This window comes from Simochromis diagramma, unplaced genomic scaffold (assembly GCF_900408965.1).
Source record: "Simochromis diagramma unplaced genomic scaffold, fSimDia1.1 OVJJ01000545.1, whole genome shotgun sequence".
Classification (NCBI taxonomy): domain Eukaryota; kingdom Metazoa; phylum Chordata; class Actinopteri; order Cichliformes; family Cichlidae; genus Simochromis; species Simochromis diagramma.
In genome coordinates, this window is record NW_024387371.1 from 6,674,139 (window position 1) to 6,695,591 (window position 21,453).

A 21,453-nucleotide genomic window follows, 5' to 3' on the forward strand; every position below is an offset into this window, starting at 1 on the left:
TGTGGTCATGATGTCCTGTCATTTTTAGGCACTGGGCTGCCTTGTCTGATCTGGTCACTTCACTGCTCAACTCTATGAAAGCTATCTGCTCCCTTCTGCTTCTGCTCTTCCTCTTCCTCATCATCTTCGCCCTTCTGGGTATGCAGTTGTTTGGAGGCAAATTCAACTTTGATGAGACTCAGATGAAAAGAAGCACCTTTGACTCATTCCCTCAGGCGCTGCTCACATGTTTCCAGGTGATTTACATCTCCAAAACATCTCTCTCTTATGCTCACTGCTTAGCATTTCTTTTTATGGTGTTGATTAGATCTCCTTCCCTCTGTCTGTTGAATTCCTTCTTGTTCATCTCGGATGGACTTTTGTTACAGATCCTCACTGGAGAGGACTGGAACGCTGTGATGTACGATGGCATTATGGCATACGGAGGGCCAATATTCCCTAACATGGTGGTGTGCATTTACTTTGTCATCCTCTTTGTCTGTGGTAACTGTATCCTTTTCAACAAATGATTATCAGCAATGATATCAGCTAGAACAGTCTAAATATTAAATTTGGTCTTTAATTTCAAAAGGAATAAACAGCAATTCCTTAATTTTGTGATCAGACATCCTGCTTAATGTCTTCTTGGCTATCGCTGTGGACAACTTGGCAGGAGGTGGTGGGAAGAAAAAAGTCGAGTAAGTTTGATATATAGACTGCAGATGGATGTAGCTACAGTCACCCAAATTTGTGAACTCAGCATTATGTCCCTCTCTGGGACTATATGCACAAATATTTCACAGCTCTTCCCTACTCCTTCCATAGCAATTAAGAGGATAAGTAGCAACAAGTTAATCAGATGGAACTGATCCAAGAAACTCAGCATCAGCGAATCTCATCACCTCTTTAAAAAAGCTTAGTAGTTTGGTCTGGAGCAGGGGCAGGGAACTCCAGGCCTCGAGAGCCGGTGTCCTGCAGGGTTTAGATGTGTCCTTGATCCAACACAGCTGATTTAAATGGCTAAATTACCTCCTCAACATTTTTTGGAGTTCTCCAGAGGCCTGGTAATGAACTAAGGCGTGGTGACCCAGGGTGAGATCTAAAACCTGCAGGACACCGGCTCTCGAGGACTAAAGCTCCCTACCCCTGGTCTGGAGCGTTCAGATCTGCGTTAATACATACAGAAAGCTGTGAGAAAGCTTCTTCTCTCTAAAAACAACATGGCAGCATGGCTTAGATTTGCATCTGAGCAAATCCCATGACTTTGGGAACAATACCCTTTAAACAGACATGACCAAAGTGTAGATGTCTGGTCATAATGCATTTTTGTATCATTATCACATACCATCCCCCGTCCCAGTTTTTGTCCCTCCCACACCGAGTTTAGGTCAGCTGTGTAGGTTGCAGCTTGGTTCGATATGCTTAAGGAAATGGTGACACGTTCTTTTAATTTCTGCTGCATTTACGCGTCAGTGTATTCAATATAAAATGTTATTTGAAGCATAACAGTAGTGTATGAACATTTATTTATTCAGAGAGAAAAAGGAAGATGAAGAAGAGTGGGATGAAGATGAAGAGAAAGAGGATGAAGATGCAGGGGCAAGGAACTTTGAAATCTTTTTATATATTATATTGAATGTTTATAGAAAGCGAAGTAACCGCTGATATTTTGTCTCGGGAGCAGAACGAAGATGACGACTGGCAGGAAAATGAGGAGCTGAGAGTCATCGAAGGCCTGGAGGGTGAGTTTGATCGACATTACACCCAACAGAGAGATATTAACTATCTTGACCAACAGTGATTATAAGTGTGTCTTTATTGTAGGAGTGGCTCCTCTAAAGCCCGATTTCTCTGGGCCCAAAGAAAAGATTGTACCAATACCCGATGGAAGCTCCTTCTTCATTCTCGGAAAGAAAAACTGGTAATTTTAAATAATCATGAACCCGAGAAATGATTGAAGGGATACAATCTAATACCAGTGCAGTGCACGTGATTTCCTTCCCATTTTTCATTCTTCAGTTTACGAGTCGCCTGCCACAACCTCATCCATCACCCCTACTTCACCAACTTCATCCTCATCTTCATCATCCTTAGTAGTATTTCACTGGCTGCTGAGGATCCCATTAAATCCCACTCATTCAGGAACACTGTAAGGCCAAGCTTCACTCGCTTTTCCTGTCATATTCCCTACATGTTTACTGACTCATAATATTATCTTCATTAGACTGAGAACTGATTTAGCTTCTGTCTTCCTCAGGTGCTGGGATATGCTGATTATGTATTCACTTCAGTCTTCACTGTGGAGATCGTACTCAAGGTAACAGCTGCAGTGGCTGTAAAGAACCAAATCTAATAGAAAATTATGCACTAGCAAACCTCAGAAGTACATGGCAGTGCAATGAGTTTCTGACTTTGTTTCTTCGCCCTCTCACTCATGTTTAGATGACTGTTTATGGAGCTTTTCTGCACACTGGCTCCTTCTGTAGAAATGCCTTCAACCTTCTTGACCTGCTGGTTGTCAGTGTGTCACTCACGTCCTTCTTTCTGCAGTGAGTAGATACACGTGAAACACAAGCTGTGGTTCTTCTGTTGGGTTCTGGCAGAAAGATCAGGAGCAGTTGTAGCAAAGAGAAGAGATTTGAGGATAACTTTTTTTTAATTTATGAGCTCAAACTTTTCTTTTCTAATCTCTTTTCCTTGTTTCTTCCAGCTCAAGTGCCATCTCTGTGGTGAAGATTCTCCGAGTGCTTCGAGTGCTCAGGCCTCTTCGAGCCATTAACAGAGCCAAGGGATTAAAGGTAAACAGCTATATTCTATCTAGTTTCATTCCTATATTCATTTAAGCATTATTTCAGACAGAGCACCAAGTAAAGCATGGTCTCCAAGCTGATAACAGCTGATCCCACTGCCTACCTGCATCGGCTGATGGCTCAGCTGATACCCTTCTATGTATCCAATTAGCAAATCTCATAAAGGGTGCACCGTTCAGCCTGCTGCATCTGCAAGCCGCTTGCACCTCAGCTCCTCCTTTTCATGTCATGTCACACTTAATCAGTGTCATGTAAACTCGCTGATCACTTAACACAAATATCTAATCAGCCATTCACATGGCAAACACTAATTTAGGAGTGTAGACATGGTGAAGAGAAACTGCCAAAGTTCCAACTAAGCATCAGAAGAAGAAAGGAAATTGAATTTACTTTGAACATGACATGATTGTTGGTGTTAGACAGGCTGGTCTGAGTATTTCAGAAGGTGCTCATAGACTGGGATTCATCTCTGGGGTTCAGTGAGGATGGTCCAAAATACGGGGCCAGCGAGTAGCAGTTCTTTGGCTGAAAATGTCTTGTTGATGTCAGAGGTCAGAGGAGAATGGCCAGGCAGCTTCCAGCTAATAGGAAGACAACAGGAAATTCAAATAGCCACTTGTTATAAACAAGGTATGCAGAAGATCATGTCAGCACATCAAGCCTTGAAGCAGATGGGCTACAGCAGCAGAGCTAGCACTCCTGCCAGCTAAGAACAGGAAACTGAGATTATAGTTCACACAAACTCATCAAAAATGGATAACAGAAGATTGTAAGATTGTGACTTTTGAGTGGTGGGGTCAGAATTAGGTGTAAACAACATGAAAGCATAGATCCATTGTCTCTTGTGTCAACGGTTCAGGCTGCTGGTGGTGATGTATAGGTGTGGGGGATATTCTTTTTGGTCCCTTTGTAGCAACTGAGGATCCTTTAAACGCCACAGCCTACCGGCATTTTGTTTCTGATCAAGTCCATCCCTTTATGACCACAGTGTGGTCTTCTGTCTTCTAGTGGCTAATTCGAGCAGGATAACACATCATGTCACAAAGCTCGAATTGCCAAGCTGGTTTCTTGAGCGTGCCAATGAGTTCACTGAACTCAAATGGCCTCCACAGTCAACAGCTCTCAGTCTAACAGAGCACCTTTGGATGTGCAGCTGACAAATCTGCAGCAACTGTGACAATATTGTTGTTTGTACTGTACAATTTATTCAGTGTACATACAAAAGTGTAACATGGTGCCTTTTAGTCACATCGTTTTTGCTGTTTATATGTTCACAGAATGTGGTGCAGTGCGTGTTTGTGGCGATCCGCACCATCGGTAACATCTTAATTGTCACAACCCTCCTCCAGTTCATGTTTGCGTGTATTGGAGTGCAGCTTTTCAAGGTTCATGTTCACACTTTCAGCATGATAAGATTTTAACACCCTCAGCAGATATATAGAGTGTGTCGAGTGAGTGTTTGTAACAGTGTAACTTCTCTGTGTTTGCTGTTATAGGGCAGATTCTACAGCTGCACTGACGAAGCCAGACACACTCCAGATGAGTGCAAGTCAGTGTTTTTTTTTCACACGACATAAAGCTCTTGACAATTTCTTATCACGCTGTTTATTAAAAGATGTGCATGCATCTAATTTTAGAGGCACATTTGTGGTGTATAAGGATGGAGATATGAATCACCCCATGGTCAGGGAACGCATCTGGGAGAACAGCGATTTCAACTTTGATAATGTGCTAATGGGAATGTTGGCTTTATTCACTGTGTCAACATTTGAAGGTTGGCCGCAGTGAGTATTAATTCTACATTTTAAGTCCATTACCTCTCTAAACTATCTGTGTCATTCCTTGGGAGCTTCAGTTTATTTCTTAGAAGTTTATTGAACAACTTAGCATTTTGTTATTTTCTTTATTTTGGAAAATATTGCTAAAACAGGAAGTAACAGAGCAGTTGTAGGGACTATTTTTAGCTGAAGATTAAGTGAAAACGGCCTTCAGAGCACTACAGTCGTGGCTTAAAGTTTTATCAGTGGCACAAACGTTTATGTTTCATACACTTTGCTGCTTCATTTTTTGTTTAGATTATTTTTAGAATCGGAATAAGAATATTTTATTAACCCCAGAGAGAATTATATGGTCACAGCTGCTCCAAGACATGTTTCCATGAAACAGTGAAGAACCATCATGACATCAAGACTTTTATTGGTCAATAAATTAAAGCCATGCAAAGACTCAATATTTAGACTAATCAAAATCCAGTCCTGCCTTAAAAGTGCTCAAAATTGATCACAGTTTTTGGGGTTCTGTTTGTCTCTCTGCTTTTTAAGCACTGCCCATACTTAACATGTACTCAAAGACCAGCTTTTAATGATCCAGAAGCAGTTTGGTGGCAATCTGTTAAATTTCCAGCATGATATAGCACTTTTCACAAGGCAAAAATGAGACGTAAGAGGCTCAAAGATCATTAAATTAAAATGTCCATATCTTAATCACATCAAACATCTGTGCTCAACAATAAAAAATAATCAAAGTTAAAATAGGAAAGTATATGAAACACAAAATGTGTCGCTGCCAAAAACTTGTCATTGTGACTGTAGACCTGATTTCATTGTTCTCTAAATATATCCATCTAAATATTCACCAAGCAATTATTTGTTTCATAAATTGTTTACACATCACACAAATAATGATGAATATAGAATTCGAATTGACATTTCATGATTGCGTGGCTATGCCAAAGCTTGAACTACCCCATTTTAAGCAGACAAAAGAAATACTGTGTTTCTTGTGTGTCTGAGGGCTACGCTACAATATCACTGGGACCGTTGTTTTACAGCCTGCCTTATGAGATTATTCTTTATTACTTATGTAAAGATATTGCTACTGAAATGACATGCTCTTTTGTGACGGCACAGAGAGGAAATACATACATGAAACTATATCGCCTTTTCATGGCTTTTTTAATGGAATTTCCAAATAATAACATAAGTTTAGGAATCTTATATCAATGATTAAATGACTCAATGTAACAGGAATCCTGTGTGTCACTCGCTTTGTCTCTTTTATTTTATTTTTGCCTAAAGGCTTCTGTACCGGGCCGTCGATGCCAACGCCATAAATCGAGGCCCCATTTACAACTACAGAGTAGAAATCTCCATCTTTTTCACCATCTACATCATCATCATCGCCTTCTTCATGATGAACATATTTGTGGGTTTTGTCATCATTACATTTCGAGAGCAAGGAGAGGCTGAGTTCAAAAACTGCGAACTCAATAAAAATCAGGTTAGTTATCATTAAAAACTGTAGTTTTGATTTCAGTGTAATAGCATTCTTTCAGACTCAATCTTTTCTATCCTCTCCCTCCTCACAGCGTCAGTGCGTGTATTATGCATTGAAAGCTCAACCAATTAAGATTTACATTCCCAAAAACCCATCCCAGCTCAAATTCTGGAAAATCATCAACTCCAGCCAGTTTGAGTACGTCATGTTTGTACTGATTCTGGGAAACACCCTTACTCTGGCTGTTCAGGTACAATATCAGTCAGTTTTCACTCAGATAAAATACTAAAATATTGATTCAGGGCTGTGATGTGAATTTTTGTGTTGTTTTTCTTCTCAGCATTATGAGCAGTCAAAACTATTCACCTCCATTATGGACATCCTCAACATGATCTTCACTGTGGTTTTCACTATAGAGATGATTATCAAGCTAATGGCTCTGCGGGCACATGTAAGGTTTCCCTCTTTTTCATCAGACAATGATATTTGGCACAACTCCACTCACTGTCTGCTGTCTCGATGACTCTCACTTTGCTTGTTTAATCTCTGCAGCACTATTTCATCGATCCTTGGAATTCATTTGATGCACTTATCGTCGTGGGAAGTGTGTTGGACATTGCGGTCTCTGAATTCAGCGTAAGTTTGTTCACACAGCAACAAAATATCACCAGCTACCTTCCTTATCTACCCAAATATCTAATCAGCCAATCACACGCCAACAATTAGTCATGCAATAAATGAGTCAAATTAGGCATTTCGAGATAGTCAAGATAACCTGTTGAAATTCAGAAAGAGCATCAGATTGGGGAAGAAAGGTGATTTAAATGACTTTGAACAAGGCATGGTTGTTGGTGGAGAACTGGGATTTCCCCACACAAACATCTCTAGGTTTACAGAGAATGGTCTAAAACAGAAAAAATATCCAGTGAGCAATCGCTCACCTCAATTCGGGCGAGGTGAGCAGTTAACACACTGGGTGACGCCAGTCCCAGTATTTTCTATGCAATTTTGATGAAACTTTCCTTTTAATATCCTGAAGATTTGCTGGTATTTAGCTGCAGGGGCTAAAAGGGATCTCAGCAGCTTGGTGTCGGTTATTATGGTGCTATTATGTAGGAATACAATCAGAAGATAATTCAGATGCGAGAAGGAAAACTATTACTGCCATCAGGGTTGTCAGCTGCACTTTTATGAACAATAAACTAAACAAATGATTAAGAACTACACGATGAAAAATAATAAAATAAACCTTTCTACAATTTTTTGAGGAAGAAATTCTATATGGCTTGAAATATGTATTACTCTGAAAATGAAATAATTTGTGCTTTAATTTCTTTTCTCCTGCATGGTATCGCCTGCCTGTTGTTCACCACATGCAAAACGATGCAGGGCGGAGGCGGCCATGGTGAGGTAAGAGCTGAATTCTGAAGTACTCCCTTTAATTCTTCTGCAATACACTTTGGGTGGACAAAAGCTAATAACCTTGAGAAAAATAAGTGCAACTTGAACAACATGTCTCAGCTTTTCTACTCATAACTTAAACACTTCTGTGCTGCTCCTTGGCTGCATTTCTCTGTGATATCTCAGGGTTTGGGTAACGCCTTTGTCAGGAAGAAAGCCTTGAAACTCTTCTGGATTGGAGGAAATCAATAGTTTGAACATTCACCTTAAGGATTTCCAATCCAAATGGCTTGTGAAAAGTCCAAAAACGGTGCTCTTATCTTCAGTCTTTACACTTGACAAGCGCTTCAAGCAGGCCAGAATTAACCGTTTACATAAACCGTCCTGGCCTTCAGGACACGTTTCACACTCCTGATGACATATTTGCTTTTTCAGTCTCAGATATTTAACTATTTCTGTCTGCCGTTATTCTTTCTAGGGTCCCGGGAAAGGTGAAAGTGGGAAAGTGTCCATCACATTTTTCCGTCTTTTCCGAGTCTTGAGGTTGGTCAAACTCCTCAGTAAAGGAGAAGGCATTCGGACTCTTCTCTGGACTTTTGTCAAGTCCCTCCAGGTCAGTAGCAGCACAGAAATAACAAAAGGATTAAACAATTTCTTGTGACACCTGTAGACAACTTTTATGTAACTTTGCTCTCGACTTTTATCTGCTCAGGCTTTACCTTACGTCGGCCTCCTCATTGCCATGATCTTCTTTATCTATGCTGTGATCGGCATGCAGGTGAGTCTTTGTTATGAACGTAGGTTTAAATTTTGCCTGTTCCACTCATTGCAATTAATCAAACAGGTATCCGATGATAAACAAAACATTACCATTACATCATACAGGCTGCATCCCAGTTTATAAGTCTATAATAATAAAAAGTCTCTGGTTTTAATGACTGGTTTTTTTTTCCTCTTGTAGATGTTTGGGAAGGTGGCTGTTGATGAGGACACACACATCAACAGAAACTGCAACTTCCAGACTTTCTTTATGGCTGTTCTGGTACTTTTTAGGTGAGTCTTTTTAGCCCCCAGGAAGGGGCAAAATTAAAGGGACAAAGCTGAATTGTTGAAAAATGAAGCTTTACTTCATCCAATGGCCACTGGAGGCCGGCTACCAGAGATATTAAATTAATGTTAATAGTTACAGCCTTGTAATGAAAACTGTTTTTGGCAATGAAACTAATGTCCTCCTTCATAAAGACTCTTAAGGGGGCCTCTTAAAAAGTGTTTTGTGTTAAGGCTTACCACCTTCAGTAACCACTGGATCGGTGGACTGAACCTCTCAGCACTGCTTGTAGTATAGGTGCTTTCTGGAGCACTTTAAATAAAAAATAAAAATGTGACACAATGTGTCTTACTTTATCTTTCTTTTTGACTTTAATGAGGATCATAATTTACATGATGAACATCCTGTTTTCTAACTAATACGGGGCAGTTTCTTTGTGCAACCAGAGGTGTCGCTCCCTGCTGCTCATTAGCAAGAATGCACATTTAACGCACTTCAAAGACAGCTTTACTTTTCAGACCTGAAAGCTGAGTCATCCGTATTTTATATCTTTGTTTTTGCAGACAAAACATAAATGCCGAAGCTTCAAAATGCACAGTCTAAGAAACAACTGGTGATGGCATGGAAGCTATGTCCATCGTTTATCTACAGTCCATGGCTTTCTTCTCTCTTCTGATAATACATTTCTTTATTATAGTCTTACTCAGAATCAGAAGTTACTGTGCTGCATTAACACGACTTTTTCCTCAAACAAAAAGTGCTTCTAGTGTGAAACTTTCATGCATCTTTTCTAACATCTAGAAGGTCTAAAACAGTGTGAAGGAATCGTGATAATGCTGCTGTTTTTCCTTGTAGGTGTGCCACTGGAGAGCAGTGGCAAGAGATCATGTTGGCAGCTTTGCCTGGCAGACGCTGTGACCCAGAAGCTGACGTTGAACCTGGTGAAGAGTTCACCTGCGGTAGCAACTTGGCCTACCTTTACTTCATCAGCTTCTTCATGCTATGTGCTTACCTGGTAAGCAAAGCCACCGAAAATTAGGGATCATTTTTTTAAAATCCCTTCGTTCATCTTGTTTGTGGTAAAACATGTCCTTTCTTTTGATATAACTAAACACTCTACCTCCTGTCTCTAAAAGAAATGTAGGTATAATTAATTCTAACTCGTGTTTTATAGAATATCAGGTCAGGAGGAATCAAAGTTAGATGAAAGCAGACAGCATAGTATTACAGCTGCAGCGTACTAGCAGGTTTAAAAGCTTACCCTGTCTTCTCCAATTCCCAGCTCATCAGACAACTCCCATCCACGGATTTTATTAATCCAGGCAGCACACTCAAACCACAAAATCCCGATTTAAAAGGGCACAAATATTTTGGTAACAGTACTTTGACCATAGTGCTATTTTAAAACATTAAATGTGTCGAAAGAAGGTGGCGTTTGCCCTAGAGAGCAGGCAGAGGAGGGTCCACGTAGGATCTCATACTCTATCAAGTTGCTGCGTTCCTGCAGTGGAAATGGTAAAAACCGCAGAAAATACAGCAGAGTATAATCTGTTCCAGATTACCTGCTTAGAATGATCAGCAGTATCATATATGATTCAGACAGGGGCAGGGAACTCCAGGCCTCTGTCTGAATCAGTGTCCTGCAGGTTTTAGATGTGTCCTTGATCTAACACAGCTGATTTAAAATGGCTAAATTACCTCCTCCACATGCCTTGACATTTTCCAGAGGCCTGGTAATGAACTAATCATTTGATTCAGGTGTGTTGACCCAGGGTGCTATCTAAAACCTGCAGGACACCGGCTCTTGAGGCCTGGAGTTTCCTACCCCTGACCTAAAATATAACCCTAGTCCACCAGGAACTTTCACTGAAATGTTACAATATCAAAAGTAATCATCCAATACATAGACAATTTCAATCTTGCTATGGAACCCAATGTAATCCATGCGATTTATAATATTTACCTATGACAGACGTTGGCCTTTAATCTCTTCCACTGTTCCATGGACAGTTTTCTCAGCTTAGGCCAGGGGTGTCCAACTCCAGGCCTCGAAGGCCGGTGTCCTGCAGGTTTTAGATTTCACCCTGGGTCAACACACCTGAATCAAATGATTATTTCATTACCAGGCCTCTGGAAAATGTCAAGGCATGTGGAGGAGGTAATTTAGCCATATTAATCAGCTGTGCTGGATCAAGGAAACATCTAAAACCTGCAGGACACTGGCCCTTGTGGCCTGGAGTTCCCCTGCCCCTGGTTTAGGCGGTTTGATTTATAGCAGGGTTACAGTTTTTCTGTTCATTTGTCCTTCTTTATGTTTTCTTCCTTTGTGGACAGCTGACAAAAATCAATCCGTATGTGGTTTTCGGCCTCTAGCAGAAACCCACAAAGACCCTCCTGGCAGCTAATGTAGATCAGGACCTCTGTGTGCTGTTGGGTTTTTTAATATGTTCACAGAACTGTGGTGGCCTGACTTGCCTGTTGTGACTTTATACAAAATTTAGAAGCAACAATAATTCAAAATGTAATCTCACTACTTTTATTTGCTAAATTTACTTAAAATGTTTCCTAAATTTTCTTTTATCATTTTTACACTATACTACCGGATTATATTATACTGGACTTTCTGGATCCCTATTCTCACTTTTTTCAATAATAGATTTATTTATGTAAAACACATGCTGTTATAGTCATATCTTTCTCTCTCAGATTATCAACTTGTTCATTGCTGTCATCATGGACAACTTTGAATACCTGACAAGAGACTGGACCGTACTCGGCACTCACCATCTGGACGAGTTTAAGAGAGTTTGGTCTGACTATGATCCAGAGGCCACGTGAGAATCATTTTAGTATCATTCTCCACAACTTGTGCATTTTTTCTGTCCTTGCATACTTTGTCTTACATCTGTCTCACCAGCTCTGCGTCCATCTCTCTCCTACAGCGGTCGTATAAAACACATCGATGTTGTCACTATGCTGCGCAGGATTCAGCCGCCTCTTGGTTTCGGAAAATTATGTCCTCATCGTGTTGCTTGCAAAGTGAGCAAAAACACATTTGCTCCTGCGGATTTAATGAACAAACTAAAGACACGCATCTGACTCCTTCTGCCTCAACTTGTCTTTGCAGAGACTGGTTGCCATGAATGTTCCCCTGCATCCTGATGGCACAGTCACCTTCAACGCTACTCTGTTTGCTCTCGTGCGAACCTCACTGAAGATCAAGACTGAAGGTTTGACCTGCTGCATATAAACAAAAACACAGAAGCTCATTATTTGTGTATGAGATTACCTCACTCTTTTAATGATAGTGCTGTTTATATTAAAGGATCTGTTGTTTGTGTCCCACTCAGGTCCCATCGACCAGCAGAATGAAGAGCTGAAGGTGATTATCAAGAAGCTCTGGAAGCGCACTAAACCCAAACTCATTGATGAAGTCATTCCTCCCCCTAGAGGTATACCACAAAATTGCACTGCTTTCCAACATAATGAAAAGTAAAGAAAACCTAAAACACACTGAATATTAAATCAAGCCTCTTTTCTTTCATATTGTGTACCTGATGATGCCAAATATGTACATTTATTCATACAAGTCTTATAATCCAAAGTAATGTTTGTGTAACATTACCTTCTTTCAGGAGATGAGGTGACTTGTGGAAAGGTTTATGCCAGCTTCTTGATTCAAGACTACTTTAAAAAATTCCGGAAAAGAAAAGAAAGGGAGAGGAAATCCAAAAGGAAGGACAAAGCAGCTTCTCTACAGGTAACATAAACTATCCAACTCAAAGATCCCATGTTTGACACAACTTTGTCATTGACTCGATGCAAAATAAAATCATACGGTCATGTCTGTGTGTGAATGTGGACCCAAATGCTGACCTAAAAGAGGAGTAATAAACAAAACAAATCTTTATTTCAGTGAGGCAGAAGTCCAACAGGCAACTGACAGAAAATAAAAGGAAATAACCTAAATGCTCAAAGTAAAAGAATAAAAAATGTAAAATACAAAAACTCATGCACATACATTTTAATTGCATCTTGAACCATGTTTGCTTTCCGAGTTAAAATCATCTTTTTCATGCGAGTCTTAAACTGAGATGTGAAAGGTTAAGTTCAACTTACGATCAAATATACTTTTTTATAATAAAAAATTAATAATTATAAAAATAAAAAATCTTTTCATCCATCTTCAGGTGCTTAACTTTGCATTAAACTCATTTTTGAATGTAGGCTGACTTCAGTTTATGGATATGTTTGTAGCAAGGGCTGCGGACACTGCAGGATCTGGCTCCAGAGATGCGTCTGGCAATGGCTTCTGATCTGGAGGACGAGGAAGGTGGAGGCGATGACATATTCGAGAGTGGGCCTGAAACGTCAGCAACCCCCACTCCCTCCAGCACACCGATGCCACCTCTGGACACGCTGGTAGAGCAGATGACTGTGATCATGGAACCAGAGCCCAAGATCTCCAACGGAGGTGTGATCACAGAGCAGGTGACGGGCTTGAAGGAACACCAGAGGCCGGGATCAGAGCTGGCAGGTGTCAGCGTGGTAACAGAGCAGCCTGTGATGTCAGAACATTTCCCAGTGAGGTACGTTACTGCGTCATACGTGAATTCTCACATTGGTACTCACACGTATTCCTTCTATTTTATACCAAGGAGTTTTCTAACTTACTTGTACTCTTAACAAACAGGGCGGACTCCATCAGTGAATCGCCTCTTCCTCCTCCACCTCCACCTGAGATTTTAGTTGAAGAAGTCAAAGCTACAGAGGAAGTATCCGAGCAGGTGTACTTCAGTGAAGGAGATGCTGCAAGTCTGGCATCAGTAGACCGGTAAGGAATAATCAAGAAGGTCAAGCGATAGATGTAGGTTTATTAGGTTATTCATTAAAAAAAACAATTTGGGAAATAGATGGATTAAAAAAACCAAACAACTGAAGACAAGATTGAACAGCCTAGCATTAAGACTGGAAACAAGGGGGTAGAGGATTCAACCCACCAGCACCTCTAGAGCTCACTAATTAGCACTTTTACTCTTTGGTCGTGCAGGTATATGTATCCAGAGGCTGTTTCCCCAGTACCAACTGATGCAGGCTACAATGGCCAGAGTCTGGAAAGAGGCAGCAGCCTTGGCGAAATACCGTATGACTCTAATGGTACCAGTGGCTTCGTCAGCAATGATTACACTGACATCAACATGAATGGAGGGAGTGCTGCCATGAGTCCCACTCCCTACACCACAAATGAATATAATGAGAATGGATATCCAAGATACAGTGAGAATGGAAACGGCGTCATGACCGCCAACGGGAACGGAAGCACAATGAGCGGCGGCCATGAAAACGGCAGCAGCATCGATTACACTGGAAACGGCTACACTACCAATGAGAACAGCGGTGCCCAGTTTGTTAGGAGAAGGTTACTTCCTGCTATTCCAAAAGGTTTTCCTCCTTCTCTTCCATTCTTCAAGAGTACTGATAGACAGAGGTGGTTGTATATTTTTGGACGTTGCCAATCAGAAGAAATTTAAAATTCAAATATATTGATAATGTTTTTGGTGTTTAAATAATCTGTCAAGTGAATTTATCAAATATTACTCTTATTTTACTTTATAAACGGAACTTTTCTGAGGGGTTTTATTGGGCATGTGAACTATAACTGATCCCTGCTAATACAAACTCTCTCCACACACGGTGCTAGTCTTGCACTCAGGTCATTTTTCTAATATCTTCCTGCTTTCTGTTTCAGGTCATAAACCCGCCTTTAATTTCCAGTGTCTGAGACCACAGAGCAGCGTAGATAACCTCCCCATCCCAGGAATCTATCAAGGCCACACATCTCCAACTAGATCACGTTTGCAGGTAAAACAGTGACACGCATACACACTCAGCCTGCTAGTTTTCCTACTCATTTCTAGCTTAAACTCATAATGATATGAATAAATGATAAGAGAGCAGCCTCTCTGATCTGGATTTACTGGCTCTACTTTTGCTCCTCCTCTGTCAGAACCAGCACAGCCTGGAGTCCCGGCCCAGCAGTGTGTCCTCCATGTCGTCCACCTCCTGGGCGAACACGGCAGCAGCTGGTGCCACTCCCGTTCCAGGAATAATTGCCCCATCGGCACGCAAGGGCAAGCTCATCTACACTCCTATGATCTTGATGGATGAAGCCACAGGTACCAGTCAACCGCTGTGGAATGACGGTTCTGCCAGCCTTCCTGCAGGAAGGCGCCCCGGCTGGTACCCCGGTCAAACCAGGACGTTCACCAGTGTAAGAATGCCACCCCCTGTGAACCAGGGCTTCATAAGCAAAGGCAGCGCGGACAGTCTGGTGGAGTCGGTAAGTAGTTTTTGAGATTTTCGTAAAGGTGAAACCTCCTACACCCACTATTATGTAGAACATGGTGTATTTTAAATTCCCGTGACCCTTTGTAACTTGATTTAGTGAGACTTTAAGGCTGATATTCACCTGTTTTGACTGATTGGAACTTTTGAAACCTCATGGGGATATTCTTGCCCAGTAAAAAGGATGGCAAAACTGTTATCCATCATATTAAAAATCCTTTTAGGAACAGATCTAACCATGAACAGGATGAATGACTAAAGCAACTCTTTGCACTATCGCCTCCCTGAAATGTAATCCTGCTCATTTATTTCAATATTTGCTCAACTTTAGATTGGACGTGAGCAGCTGACAGCACGAACCTGTCTTTAATGATTGCTTCTATACTCTTTCTGTCACCAACCACAGATCTTGATCTCTGAGGGTCTCGGTGTCTATGCAAGGGACCCGAAGTTTGTGAACTTTGCTAAGCGGGAGATTGCTGAAGCTTGCCGCATGAGCCTGGATGAAATGGAGAGCGCAGCTGCTGACTTGATAGCGCGTGGAGCCACTCAGTCGATTTCTCGATTTGAGGAGGAGCTGGCTGATGAAATGAACTGTGTGATTTCTTACTGAGATCAGTTGAACTGTAAGAGAAATGTGTGAGAAACTGAGATGTGAAGTTTGTTTTTTCTTAAAAAAAAAAAAAAAAAAGGGAGAAGAAAATCTTTTGTGTGTGTGTTTGAATCTCTTTTGAAAACAAAAAGAAACATCCCACATATGAGATTTCTATCATGTTGGGTATGATGTGCTTTTGTTTGTGAATGCCAAAAACACACTTTGATTTTAAGTGTACGTGTCAATTTGTGACAAAAATTTTGATTGCAGCAGAAGAGTCAGCAGGACGCAAGTTCATTTTCTGCATTGTGCTCTCGTTTTGTACCCTACTTGAACTGTGGTCACCTTATACACGTGTGTTCAGCTACAATCAGGGAAACTAGACTCTGAAATAAGAGTGTTTTAAATCTGCACATGTAGATCAAATACTTTTCTTTACTCTTGATACAACTGAGTAAGACTGTGAGTTTCCAACAGCATTAGCTTCTTTAGAGAAATATTTAAATATAATGAATATCCTCTAAGATGCACAATGCAAACTTGTGGCGGAAATGTCCAAATTATGTTTTGGATTCATTGTGACTGAACGGTTGCGTGGCTATCCACTGTGCACAAATAAAATGAAATGTTTTCTCAAACATTCGTTAATTTTTGTTTTGCAGATGGGATATCGTTCCAAACGTTGCACGCGGTCTCAAAGGCTCTTTGTATTTGTTTAAAAGCACATACTGAAAACCCACAACAAAATTAAAGCAGCGAATTATATAATCAGACATTAATGGACCGGCAGATGGGTAACATCTGGGTTTCACTTCCCCTTTTAAAGAAAAGAAACATGCAAAGCTATGAGCCATGGATGCTTGTTATTCGGTGCTATTGTAGTAGCACATCAAGTATCTGTGTAAAATCCATTTTGTGTTAAGTAGAAAGCTTTTACTTTGGTTTGTTTAGGTACAGCTTTACCGTTTTATATTTCCTTTTTCTGTCTGTGCTCTTGATCAGAGCCTGCGCTACTGTTTTATTCAGGTTAGCTGCTAGTATTTGGAAAGGGACAGGAAATAAAAATATATAGATTGGATTACGAAAAAAGCAAAACCCTGAGAGAGTCTATGTCACAGAGAGTCACAGTGTCTATGAAATACACAGAGAGTGAAAGCAAGGAGAAGACAGGAGCTTATCATGGGAGGGGTTTTTTTGTATCCAAGGCTTATAGCAATTTAACTACAGGATGCGTTAAGGTTGGTTAAGTATTCCTTATTAAAGGCTTTGAATCACAGAGGGAATGATACCTTCATCGTGACGAATTCTCACGGTAAATTTTCCGTTTCAGTTTTAAGGTTTCTGCAATAGGACAATACTTTAAAAGGTTTTACTTGATCCAGCGCCCTTTCCAACCTTGCTTTTATTTCCAAAATTTCCAGAAGAGTTGTTAAACAGCACTAACACTGATCATAATTCTCCCATATGACATTCTTTTCACTGGCTCCGTTAAATCCAGAATTGAATTTAAAAATTTTCTCCTCCTACATAAGATCTTGAATCATCAGGATCCGTCACATCTTGAAGACCACGTATTATCTCAATAGAGCTCTTTGATCTCAGACTACATGTGTCATGAAACGGCTGTGTGCAGGCAGGAGAAGGACCCAAATGCAAAATCTCGGAAACAGGACTCAAAAACCAGCTTTATTTGCTGAATGCAAAAACAAGGCAAGGCAAGTTTATTTATACAGGGAGTGCAGAATTATTAGGAAAGTTGTATTTTTGAGGAATAATTTCATTATTGAACAACAACCATGTTCTCAATGAACCCAAAAAACTCATTAATATCAAAGCTGAATGTTTTTGGAAGTAGTCTTTAGTTTGTTTTTAGTTTTAGCTATTTTAGGGGGATATCTGTGTGTGCAGGTGACTATTACTGTGCATAATTATTAGGCAACTTAACAAAAAACAAATATATACCCATTTCAATTATTTATTTTTACCAGTGAAATCAATATAACATCTCCACATTCACAAATATACATTTCTGACATTCAAAAACAAAACAAAATACAAATCAGCGACCAATATAGCCACCTTTCTTTGCAAGAACACTCAAAAGCCTGCCATCCATGGATTCTGTCAGTGTTTTGATCTGTTCACCATCAACATTGCGTGCAGCAGCAACCACAGCCTCCCAGACACTGTTCAGAGAGGTGTACTGTTTTCCCTCCTTGTAAATCTCACATTTGATGATGGACCACAGGTTCTCAATGGGGTTCAGATCAGGTGAACAAGGTGGCCATGTCATTAGTTTTTCTTCTTTTATACCCTTTCTTGCCAGCCACGCTGTGGAGTACTTGGACGCGTGTGATGGAGCATTGTCCTGCATGAAAATCATGTTTTTCTTGAAGGATGCAGATGTCTTCCTGTACCACTGCTTGAAGGTGTCTTCCAGAAACTGGCAGTAGGACTGGGAGTTGAGCTTGACTCCATCCTCAACCCAAAAAGGCCCCACAAGCTCATCTTTGATGATACCAGCCCAAACCAGTACTCCACCTCCACCTTGCTGGCGTCTGAGTCGGACTGGAGCTCTCTGCCCTTTACCAATCCAGCCACGGGCCCATCCATCTGGCCCATCAAGACTCACTCTCATTTCATCAGTCCATAAAACCTTAGAAAAACCAGTCTTGAGATATTTCTTGGCCCAGTCTTGACGTTTCAGCTTGTGTGTCTTGTTCAGTGGTGGTCGTCTTTCAGCCTTTCTTACCTTGGCCATGTCTCTGAGTATTGCACACCTTGTGCTTTTGGGCACTCCAGTGATGTTGCAGCTCTGAAATATGGCCAAACTGGTGGCAAGTGGCATCTTGGCAGCTGCACTGCTTGACTTTTCTCAGTTCATGGGCAGTTATTTTGCAGCCTTGGTTTTTCCACACGCTTCTTGCGACCCTGTTGACTATTTTGAATGAAACGCTTGATTGTTCGATGATCACGCTTCAGAAGCTTTGCAATTTTGAGACTGCTGCATCCCTCTGCAAGATATCTCACTATTTTTGACTTTTCTGAGCCTGTCAAGTCCTTCTTTTGACCCATTTTGCCAAAGGAAAGGACGTTGCCTAATAATTATGCACACCTGATATAGGGTGTTGATGTCATTAGACCACACCCCTTCTCATTACAGAGATGCACATCACCTAATATGCTTAATTGGTAGTAGGCTTTCGAGCCTATACAGCTTGGAGTAAGACAACATGCATGAAGAGGATGATGTGGACAAAATACTCATTTGCCTAATAATTCTGCACTCCCTGTATAGCACAATTCAACAGCAAGGTGATTCAAAGGGAACAGTAGATAAAATCAGTAGTTAAAATTTTAAGTTTTGAAATGTAAGCTTAAAAGTAAAACAGTCCGGATTTGGTGCTTTATTCAAATGCAGCTGAGAATAGGTGAGTCTTCAACCTGGATTTAAATAAACTGAGTGTTTCAGCTGATCTGAGGCTTTCTGGGAGTTTGTTCCAGATATATGGAGCATAAAAGCTGAATGCAGCTTCTCCGTGTCTGGTTCTGACTCTGGGAACTGATAAAAAAAAATGGATCCAGATGACCTGAGGGATCTGGAAGGTTCACACTGGGTCAGGAGGTCACTGATGTATTTTGGTCCTAAACCATTCAGAGCTTTATAGACCAGCATCAGAACTTTAAAGTGTAAACAAGACAAAACTATACTGGGAAAATACTAATGATAACATGAAACACAGGGAGAGGAACACAGCCATGAGGGAGGATATGACATGGAACTGAGGGAGATGCATAAATACACAGAAAGATAACGAGGGACGTGGGAACACACGGGGACACAAGAACTCACAATTAAATAAACAGACACACTGAGGGAGACAGAGGGAAAAGAAACAAGGGGGGGATCTAATAAACAAAACTTAACAGAACACCCTATGCAACATAGAATTAACCTTTAAAACAGGAAGTGAGCTTAAACAAAAATGGCAAAAAAAACACAGGAAAACTCAAAACACTGGGTCAAAGTACCCAGGACCATGACATACAGTAGTACTGGCCCACATACAAAAACTTAAGCTGTCTTTGAATTGAAAAAATATGCTCAGAATGTGTTTCAAGACATGCCTTAACTGTTGTCAGTGTCATCCAATAGATTGTATTGTACATTAAAGATGGATGCAGCCACCATCATATTCACCCCTGGTTTTGGCAGTCTAAATGTTAGCCTTTTGGTAAATGCTATGTTCTGTTTTTGGAGTAAGCGGTGACCATATTCGGATGAGAGTTATGCAAGCTTCATTAGAAAGCTGCATCCATAAATTATATAAGTGCAAAGCACAGACACAGATATCTGCAAGTCAGTGCAAATTAAGAGGAGAATAAAATACAAAAATTCACTGACCAGAATTACAAAGAACGCCTGGTACAACGGGCCATGTTATTTTGGTGGCCTTTTAAAATGGTACTAACATAAGCCAAGTTTTATCTCTACAGCATTGAGAAGGTGAACTCCATGATCGTGTGTGTTACTGATATAAACAAGAGTGTGGTGCCTTTAATCCAAATAATATGCTCCAGGTTTTGCAATCAGTCGTGTCAAACCCACCTCTAAGATCTAACAATACGAGCAAAAAGAGGACGAGTCGATCATCTAACACTATGAGAAGGTTGTCTGACCAGAGCTTTAGGGCTGGCTTAAAATCTTTAAACATGCCATTCTGATGCAAACAATTGGAGAAGTGGTTTCTTGTCACATAACAGCTTTCTTAAAGACTTTCAAGACAAAGAGGTTGGATTATCTCTGCACAGCAACATTAAAACCCTGTATGATGTACCCTTTAAGGAAAGCTACCTTCTGCATTTCCAAATTTCAGTTTTTATTTCTGGACTGTACCGAAGTAGCTTTGCATAACTCGTCGTTCAAAGTATTCTACATATATCTTATACTTCATGCATCCCCTTCAGTTAATTTACTGAATAAAACAAGGAATTTAGCTCCACTCCTCCTCCCTTGAAACATTTCTTCTGATTGGACGCCCCTCCCTATTACTAGATTTTAATAGCAGGTGGCCAGATGACTGGATTAATGACATCTCCTCTCATTAACACCATACAAAGAAGAAAACTGTCTAAGGAGGATATGTAGCAGGGATTACTCGTTTCTATGCTTAACATTTTTAATATGAGCATCCACATTTTTAATATGAGCATCCACAGTTATAGCATCCACAGTTATAGTATTATACTATATATGTCAGAGAATAAGGCCCTCTTTAATCTACCCCAGGTGTCACATGGTGGGAAGTAAGTACAACTTGGACATGTCAGCAGTACATCACATTTTTTAAATAAAAAGAAGGGGTTTGAATTGGCATTTGCAGCACTTCCATACACTTCCTCTTCCCATCTAGTCATTCAAACATAAAGATGTGAAAATGGATTTTCCGTGTGCTGTTTACTTCACCGTTTGATGTGAATGTGACCAAAAATATTTTTAAACAAGTGTGAATTATAAGCACCTACAGACTTTTGCTTTTGAGCTTTATCTTTCTCTATCTGTCGCAAATCGGATCATTTGCAGGACCTGTACACCTCCAGGACATTGCAGCGTGCAGCTCGGATCTCAGCTGACCCTTCTCACCCTGGACACAGTCTGTTTGACCTGCTCCCCTCAGGCAGGAGGCTCCGGTCCATTCGCACCAGAACCTCTCGCCATAAGAACAGTTTCTTCCCCTCTGCTGTTGGACACATGAACAATAACCATATGACTGTCCCCGCCACTAACACATGACCCTACGCTGTGTCACTGCATCATTCCATGTTTGGCACTGATCACCACCTGCACTCATGTATATATCTTTCTACGTAGCACTCTTAATTCTTATTCTCATGTATATATCTCATGTATATCTCATGCACATATCTTTCTACGTAGCACTTTAATTCTTATTCCTACTTTTATTTTTTTCACGTCTATTTAAGTGCTATTTATGACA

The 21,453-nt window shown here is 40.6% G+C and overlaps 1 protein-coding gene across 1 annotated transcript; it reads left to right on the forward strand.

Annotated features, from left to right (window-relative positions):
• The first annotated feature begins 1,560 nt into the window (after positions 1-1,560).
• Positions 1,561-15,535, forward strand: LOC120719059 (voltage-dependent L-type calcium channel subunit alpha-1D-like). Its single transcript, XM_040007936.1, has 29 exons — positions 1,561-1,721; positions 1,804-1,900; positions 1,999-2,128; positions 2,237-2,296; positions 2,422-2,528; positions 2,690-2,777; positions 4,067-4,174; positions 4,286-4,338; positions 4,427-4,573; positions 5,867-6,068; positions 6,157-6,315; positions 6,406-6,516; positions 6,618-6,701; positions 7,455-7,475; positions 7,945-8,079; positions 8,179-8,244; positions 8,428-8,519; positions 9,370-9,529; positions 11,221-11,348; positions 11,457-11,553; positions 11,642-11,744; positions 11,865-11,966; positions 12,150-12,274; positions 12,772-13,103; positions 13,208-13,348; positions 13,565-13,956; positions 14,264-14,376; positions 14,522-14,854; positions 15,266-15,535. Exons 1-29 carry the CDS (start codon positions 1,616-1,618, stop codon positions 15,470-15,472), a joined length of 3,999 nt encoding a protein of 1,332 aa, XP_039863870.1. The 5' UTR covers positions 1,561-1,615; the 3' UTR covers positions 15,473-15,535.
• The last annotated feature ends 5,918 nt before the right edge of the window (positions 15,536-21,453 follow it).

What these genes read in the sequence shown, in the direction of transcription:
- LOC120719059 (XM_040007936.1), top strand. Translation starts at nt 1,616, where the DNA reads ATGTTTATAGAAAGCGAAGTAACCGCTGATATTTTGTCTCGGGAGCAG. An exon ending in ACATTTGAAGGTTGGCCGCA is followed by an intron (nt 4,574 to 5,866) that starts GTGAGTATTAAT and finishes TTTTGCCTAAAG; the next exon opens with GCTTCTGTACCGGGCCGTCG. An exon ending in GCGAACTCAATAAAAATCAG is followed by an intron (nt 6,069 to 6,156) that starts GTTAGTTATCAT and finishes CCCTCCTCACAG; the next exon opens with CGTCAGTGCGTGTATTATGC.